Source organism: Petaurus breviceps, unplaced genomic scaffold (genome assembly GCF_028583685.1).
Source record: "Petaurus breviceps papuanus isolate PSGF00001 unplaced genomic scaffold, PetGlider_PUasm1.0 188, whole genome shotgun sequence".
Lineage (NCBI taxonomy): Eukaryota > Metazoa > Chordata > Mammalia > Diprotodontia > Petauridae > Petaurus > Petaurus breviceps.
The window spans coordinates 39,269,059-39,277,350 of record NW_027185804.1 but is presented as its reverse complement, the minus strand read 5'-3'; the positions used below and the strand labels follow the sequence as shown (position 1 = coordinate 39,277,350).

At 39.1% G+C, this 8,292-nt stretch overlaps 1 protein-coding gene across 1 annotated transcript; it reads left to right on the top strand.

The window, feature by feature from the left end:
• The first annotated feature begins 3,291 nt into the window (after positions 1-3,291).
• On the top strand, positions 3,292-4,327 carry LOC138163314 (olfactory receptor 4C12-like). The gene has a single exon (XM_069090851.1). It carries the CDS (start codon positions 3,317-3,319, stop codon positions 4,325-4,327), a length of 1,011 nt encoding a protein of 336 aa, XP_068946952.1. The 5' UTR covers positions 3,292-3,316.
• The last annotated feature ends 3,965 nt before the right edge of the window (positions 4,328-8,292 follow it).

Sequence of the window (8,292 nt, the reverse complement as noted above, 5' to 3'; positions counted from 1 at the left end):
AGTTGGTACACTTTATGTTTCTCTGAATTCATCTTAACCTAATTATGATCACTCTCACCTAATCCTAGGTAGAATTTAAACATTGACCCTAATCAGGTGGACTTCTGGCCACAGACTAGACTTATACCAAGAGATTTACTATAAACCCCTCAACAGGCCATCAAATCTATATCTATCTATCTATCTAAACTGTCTTTCTGTCTGTCTATCTATAACAAAACAATGAGTTTAAAGGGTTAAAATAGTTGATATAACATATAATAAAACAATGAATTTAAAGGGTTAAAATAGTTGAACTGCTGCATTGGCAAACTTTCCTAATAGGACCAATTATTAATCCTCAGAAGAGATGAGGCCAGTATGTCACCCAGTCTCTACATTGAACAGAGTTCACATTAAATCTCCCATTACAGTGAGAAAAGAATTGAAAAGGATAGATGAAAAGTTTCCTGGACAGAACCATTTGCAGAAAGCAGCGTCTCCTACTGATAGCTGTATTTTATTTTATTTTTTTGCCTCTACTCCTGGTGAAAGGTGAAATGGAAAAGGAAGGAACCTGCATGGTAAAGATTAATGGAACATCTCCCAGCTGGTCTTGGGCAATACAAGAAATACACTTTGAGGAACTGAGTTCAGGAGGGGATGTCTTATCCAAGAACTTTTAAGCCACTGCTGTTCTCAAGGTACCTGTAAAACTGACTTTAAGAACTTTTTTTCCAGTTTTTTTCCAGATTATCAGAGTTAAACCTGATTATATCTCAACTCTTATGCTTTTAAAGTACTTTTTCTGGAAAAATATTAGTTTTATGAGAAAGGTAATATCAGAAGGAGAGACAGACACAGAAATATAAAGACACACAGAGAGACAGAATCAGAGAGACAGACAGATAGACAGAATGAAAGAATGAATGTGTATGGGGGTGTTGACGCAATAATTCTTTTTGGTGTTCTGAAATATGTTTGATTTTAAATCTCTATGATTGTTCTACATATAGTAGTGAAGGTGTTGAACACATTAAGTTTGGAGAGTGGAAATATAGAGTATAATCTAGTGGAAAAATGAGATATTGAATCAAATGATCTGGATTCAAATCCTGATTCAGATATTTGCTAACTATGTAACCTTGGACAAGGCACTCTCTGTGCTTTATTCACTCCATCTTTAAACAATAAGATTTTTGTAACCCATCCTCTCTAAGGCCATTTCCATCTCAAAATCCTATGTTTCCACCTCTCCAAGACACAGTTCCAAAATTTTCAGTCTCTACTCCTATTTATTCAAATTCTCTCCTCTCTAATATGCAGGATTCTCTCTTTCTCTCTCTCTGTCTCTCTCTCTCTCTGTCTCTCTCTCTCTCTCTGTCTCTCTCTCTCTCTCTCTGTCTCTCTCTCTCTCTCTCTCTCTCTCTCTCTCTCTCTCTCTCTCTCTTTCTCTCTCTCTCTGTGTATTTAATTTCATCAAACTGATTTTATGATGTCTATGATCACAACTTCATATATCGCTTGTTTGGAAAAAAAAACATTTACATTTCAAAAGAATGCATTTGGAAAGGACCAATTACTTGTGACAGTGCACATTTTGAATTATTCTCAAACTAATGCATTGTTTCTCTGATTTAGCTAAGTAGCTCCCCCCAACCCCCGCCATCAAAAAGAAGTAAAGAAATAAGGTCATGGAAATAGTTGCGATCTAAATTCATCTGTCAATCTGCAGACTCCCGTGTATTTCATGTGACCATCATCATCTCTATTCTATTCTTTACTAATATATAGATGTGTGAAAAACATTTTAAGGTTTTGAAAGGATTCCATATATAATAACACTATAATGTAGGTGATATGTGGCTATTCCCATTTTACAGATTAGGAAACAGAGACTTGGATAAATTCAATGCTTTTTATGAAGTTAGTCTCTGAGTTGTATTTTAACCCTCATTTCATGATTCCAAGATCAGAACTCAATCTACTCTGCCTCTCAGAAAACAACTGCCAACGTTAACAGCCTGACTAGAGAACACAGGAATCAAAGCACTAAGGAGGAAAAACAAAACAAAAACAAACTGAAATAAGTAGCTCTCAAATCCTTAGTTCAGCTATACTAGAGAGATGGTGATTTGTACCCTGAGCACCGTAATGAGTATTTTTATTTTACTGCTGTTAGTGCTGTGTTATTGAGTCAAATGGTTCCACTTCTGTGAATTTGGCCAAACTGCTTCATCCTTCTAAATTTACTGTTTTACTTGATAGATGATTGTGCTGGATTAGACTCATTTTGCCTAGCACATAATATGCTTATTGTCAAGGTTTGACTTGTGAACTTCAATCTTTTGATCATACTTAAGATATGGTTTCACACTAAATGTATGTTCACACACAAATGTATGCATGTGTGTCTCCTTCAACTCTTGTGAATCCCTGTGATGTAGAATCCTGGGGGTGGTCTCACATGGCTGCAGGCTACAGGTTCCCCACCTCTCATTGTAGACACTGCAGGTATTAGTTCACTTGTTTTTGGGTAAGAGGACTAAGTTTCAGAGAGGTGAGGAGGCTTGCCTAGGATCACACAGTTAGTAACTGATAGTGCTGGGATTCAAATCTAGTTCTCCTCTGAGTACATATGAACTACTCACATAAACATTTCTTTATGCTCAGAGGCTATTTTTGGACTTTGGATACTGAATGACACTCAGAGACCTCATGTCGTCCTGAAATTAATCATTAGAATTCAGGGGTTTGGCTAAATGGAGAAATAAACAGAGCTAAGACTAGGTATGGAAGGAGCATAGATTTGGAGCTAAATGGGACTCTAAAATAATACTAGTCTCTCTCACCTCCTGGGTACTTAATGAAAGCTTCTTGTCTTCCTTGTCAAATTTACAGCTTTATATTTATACGAACAGAGGCAGCTAGAGTGGCCAGTGGATAGAGTGCAGGGCCAGGAGTTGGAAAGACCTGAGTTCAAAACTAGCTTCAGACACTTGGTAGCTGTGAGATTTGGACTTGGATGTAAGTGAGGCAATGCTGTACAAAGCCATCAGCCTCTCTGTCTCCTCCAGAGCCACCTGGCAAGACATAGATCAGGATGAGTGGAGATGGCCCTGGATGAAGGGGGAGACCTGCAGCTTTTTAAGCTAAGGGTTTTCCCAGGCCTCAGTTTGTCTTGTGTGATACAGGACTATGCCCATTCAATAACCAAGGCTAGGTATGAAAAGGGGAAAATTTCACCTTCCTAAGTTTTTTACTTTGTACAAAATGTGATTCACTTGAATCACCTTATGAAAAGATAAAGTCAGATATGAAATTGCAAGTGTAATTAATGATAATTTTCTCTTTTCAAGTGAATGAACTCCCATTTATTTCTCATATATTTGTACAGATGAAAAGTGTGAACAATGTGACTGAATTCATCCTCCTGGGCCTCACACAGAATCCAGACATGCAGAAAGTCCTATTTGTGGTGGTTTTGCTCATGTATTTGGCAACACTGGCAGGCAACCTTCTCATTATCGTTACCATCACCACCAGCCAAACTCTAAGTTCCCCCATGTACTACTTTCTATCATACCTGTCCTTCATAGATGGCTGCTGTTCATCTTCCTCAGCCCCTAAGATGATAATTGACTCACTCCTTGAGAAGAAAACCATCTCCTTCAATGGGTGTATGGCCCAGCTCTTTGCTGAACATTTCTTTGGTGGTGCTGAGATCATCCTGCTCACAGTCATGGCCTATGACCGCTATGTGGCAATTTGCAAACCTCTGCACTATACCATGATCATGACCAAGAAGCTCTGTGGTCTTCTGGTGGGGGTAGCCTGGGCTGGGGGCTTTCTCCACGCATTAATACAGCTTCTCATTATAGGCTGGCTCCCTTTCTGTGGCCCCAACATCATAGATCATTTTATATGTGATTTATTTTCTTTGCTCAATCTTGTTTGCATGGATATTCATGCCCTGGGTCTATTTGTTGCAGCAAATAGTGGTTTCATCTGCCTCTTAAACTTTCTCCTCTTGATGGCTTCCTATGTAGTCATTCTGACCTCCCTAAAATCTCACAGTCTGGAGGGGAGGCTCAAAGCCCTCTCTACCTGTTTCTCCCATATTACTGTGGTCCTCTTATTCTTTATTCCTTGTATATTTGAGTATCTCCGACCAGTGACTATCTTCTCCATTGATAAAGCTATGACTGTTTTTTATTCAATTGTAACCCCCATGTTAAACCCCTTAATTTATACTTTGAGGAATACAGAAGTAAAGATTGCCATGAGGATTTTGTGGAGTCAGAGAGTGATCTCATGTAAAAAAGTGGCTGAACAAGAAATAAGGTGAATGCTGAAACTTAACTCTCTGTCTCTTTCTGTCATTGGAGTGAAGTGACTTGCCTAGGATCACACAGCAAATAGATGTCTGAGGCCAGATTTGGATTCAGATCCTCCTGAATCCAGGACTTATGATCTATCTACTGTGCCATCTGGCTACACCAATACTGAGATTCTAGGAATAAGCATGAAGTGTTCATGAAAAGGATACTGACTTTTCATTCAAATGATCTATTTAAGAAAGACAAATATGTAACTATTTATCATGCTTTAAATGTTCATCCATCAAATACTGACTATTTGCCTGCTTTATATGCTCATAATGATAGCCAAAATTCCATAATGAATAGAGCAGCAGATGGCCTTGTTTTTAGAAAGACCTGAAATCAAGTCCTTCTTTTTCTGACATACAATCTGAATGTGATCATGTGCATACTACTTAATATCTCAATATATTCATAAAATTCTCTCAAACTGTACATTTCAGATTGGGGTACAAATATTCATTGATGGAGGGGTTTTTTTATCACCACAAATTCACCATACTATTGACAGAGATATATCAGAAAGCATTCCCAGACATGAACTAATGCAATAGCATACATTTAGCTCATACAGTATCTGGGGATCTTTAGCCTAACTCCCACTCCCAATGCAGATTTTCACCCACTGATTTTATCTTCTTTGTCCCTTTAGAGCTTGAAAATGGAGTCATAAAGGTTAGAATATTTCTTCTAATACTATTGGCTCAAGTCCTCATTGCTGTGCCTTCTATTCAATATCACTTACTAATATCAGCTGATTAAAGACAACTAATATATCATTAATATTAATAACTGGATTGGTTCAGTGTTACCTCAACTTTTAGTGGATTAACCTCAACTAGCTCTTACAAAATACAGTTATTTATTGAGAAAAAAATACTATGGAAGCAAATTTTAAAAAAATGGTAGAAAGGAACTTTAGAATTGCTTTTATGAAACTAAACAGAGCTTTCAATAACTTCAACATTCTGAAATCACAGATCATCGATTTAATATTAATATTATTCCAGTAATGTTATATGGCTACAATTCTTGAAACATCATAATTGTTAAATAATTCAAATTATGGGATACCAGAGACAATAGACAGGTAAGTTCTAAGCATGAAAAAACAAACTTATTAACAGCGAACAGCTGAGAAAAAGAAGTAATAAATAGAATGTCATCTGAGAGTAGGAGGGCTGATCATGTGGATAAAGGATTGCCCAAATGACAACTGTGCATCAAATTTATTAATACCAGTGGATTCAGAACAGGGGATCATTTCCCCAGGAACATTGATAGATAATGGGGGATCTGAGAAATTGGTTGGAAAATTATAGCTTCATATTTATACAGAGGCAGCTAGAGTAGCCGTGGATGGAGTTCAGGGCCAGGATTTGGAAAGATGAGTTCAAAACTAGCTTCAGACACTTAGTAGCTGTGAGATTTGGACTTGGATGTAAGTGAGGCATTGCTGTGCAAACCCATCAGCCTCTCTGTCTCCTCCAGGGCCATCTGGGTCCAGTGGCAAGCCATAGGTCAGGATGACTAGAGATGGCTCTGAATGCAGGGGGAGACCTGGAGCTTTTTAAGCTAGGGGTTTTCCCAGGCCTGGGGTTGTCTTGTGTGATAGAGGACTATGTCTGTTCAGTAATCAAGGCTAGGTATGAAAAGAGGCAAAACAAGGAATAAGAAACCTTTTACCTACTAAAAATAATTGATCTAGGAGGAGAAGATCCTCAGGGTTTCTGACCAGAATAGAAACAATTGTTATTTACACTCACTCAGAGCCATCAAAATTCAAACAGTAACAAACTGAGGCTTGGGATGTGACTTATTATTGGCCAATCCAATTCACTTGCAATTAAAGGCACGCCCTTCCTCATGTGATTGGCCTTCAGACAAACAGCAGCTGTGTGATCTGGACAACTCACTCTAAGTCTACCCACCTCTGCTTCCTCAGCTGCAGAGCAGGATTTGTAATAGCACCAACCACCTAGCGTTCTTGTGAAGATTAAGTGAGATAAAATATATAAAACGCTTAACACAGTGCCTAGTATTAATGTTTGTTTCCTCCCTCCCCACTATATAATTGGCCTCTTTTGTAATCCCATGTATTATTTTATTTTTTTTAATTGGTGGCTTTCATAGAAATCACCAGGATACCCAAGGTATCCATCACACAAAAATGTTTAGAAACACACGATTTACAGAAAGGGCCCAAGCACCTACTCTGAGTGCTTAGCCCTGTGCATACAAATGAAAGAGAATAAACAATAAATGAAAAACAATCCCTTTTCTCTAGGAACTCAACCTATATGCGAACAAGATATAAAAAGGATAAACTCATGTAATCAGAGAAGAAATGTATGTGGGTTGTTTCTGAACCTTAATTTTCTTAATCTACCTTCCCTTCTCTCAGCCTCTCTCCCCTTTTCTTCTTCCCTTCCCTGCAGGGTCTTCTGCTTTCCTGTAGGGTCTAATAATTCCTATACCTAAATAGATGTATATGTTATTCCCATTTTGAGCAAGGAGAATATGGTTCAAGTATTGCCCACTTCCCCCCCATCTTCCCCTTCACTGTAAAAGCTCTTCATCATAAACCTTCTTTTTTGTTGATATAATTTCCCCATCCTTTCTCTTTTTTTTTCCTCCTTCCCCAGTGTATCCCTCTTTCTTGCCTATCCATTTAAAAAAGACAATCCCAACATAATCAAATCACTTCTGTGCCCTCTGTCTATCCAGACTCATTCTAACTGCCCCAATAATGATAGAGGTCTTCAGAGTTACATGTATCATCTTCTCATATTGAAATGTAAATGTTTTAACCTTTTTGAATCCTTACTGAATGAATTTCTCTTTTATGTTTACCTTTTTATGTTTCTCTTGACTCTTTTATTAGAAAGTTAAATTTTCTTTTTAGCCCTGGTCTTTTCATCAGGAATGTTTGAAAGTCCTCTCATTAAATATCCATTTTTAACCTTGAAGGATTATACTTGGTCTTGATAAATAGGTTATTCTTAGTTGCAATCGTAGGTCCTTTGCTTTTCGGAATATTATATCTGAAACCCTCTAATCCTTTAATGTGAAAGCTGCTACATCTTATGTTAGCCTGACTGTGACTTAATGATATTTGAGTTTTTTGTTTCTGGCTACTTGTAATATTTTATCTATGACCTGGGAGTTTTGGAATTTGGCTATAACGTTAATTGCTAGGAACTCTTATTTTGTAATCACTGGTGGTCAGTGATTTGATTCATTTTTATTTTACTCTCAGGTTGTAGGATACCAAGATATCAAGATAATTTCTTGACCTATAGTATCTAGGATTTTTTTTTTTTTTTAATGAAGACTCCCCGGGCGGATTCACTTCTCTAGGGTACCCGGGAGTGGAGGAGGGTAATGTCCAGGCCTTCCAGGCACACACCCCTTATACCTGGTTCCGATTGAATCAGCTCTCCAGGCATACCAGACCCCCGTGTTTCATCACTGGGGGACCTGGGTGTCCAGGGAGGTGGGACTTTCCCAGCTCTCCAGGAAATCCAAATGTCCTTGTCACAACCGTGGGGGAACCCGGGGCCAAGGTGGGACTGCCCTGGCTCTCTAGGCACTCTGCAGACCCTTGTAGCCCGCTCTTACAGCCCAGGGCAAGGAGGGGGAGAATGCCGTGTCTCTCCAGGTATGCCAGACACCCTGGTTCCCTCTCTAAGGGACCTGGACTCGAGAGGGTACTGACCCCGCTTTACCAGTATACGAGACCCCGGGGTTTCCGAGTGACCAGACTCTCTAGGCACCGTAGACATTCGGGTTGTTTCCCCTCCCTGGGGGATCCAGGGGTCGAAGGGGCAAATGTCCAGCCTCTCCAGACACCAAGACGCCGGGATCAACTCTCTGGCGACCAGGAGGGTGTGTGTGTGTGTGTGTGTGTGTGTGTGTGTGTGTGTGTGTG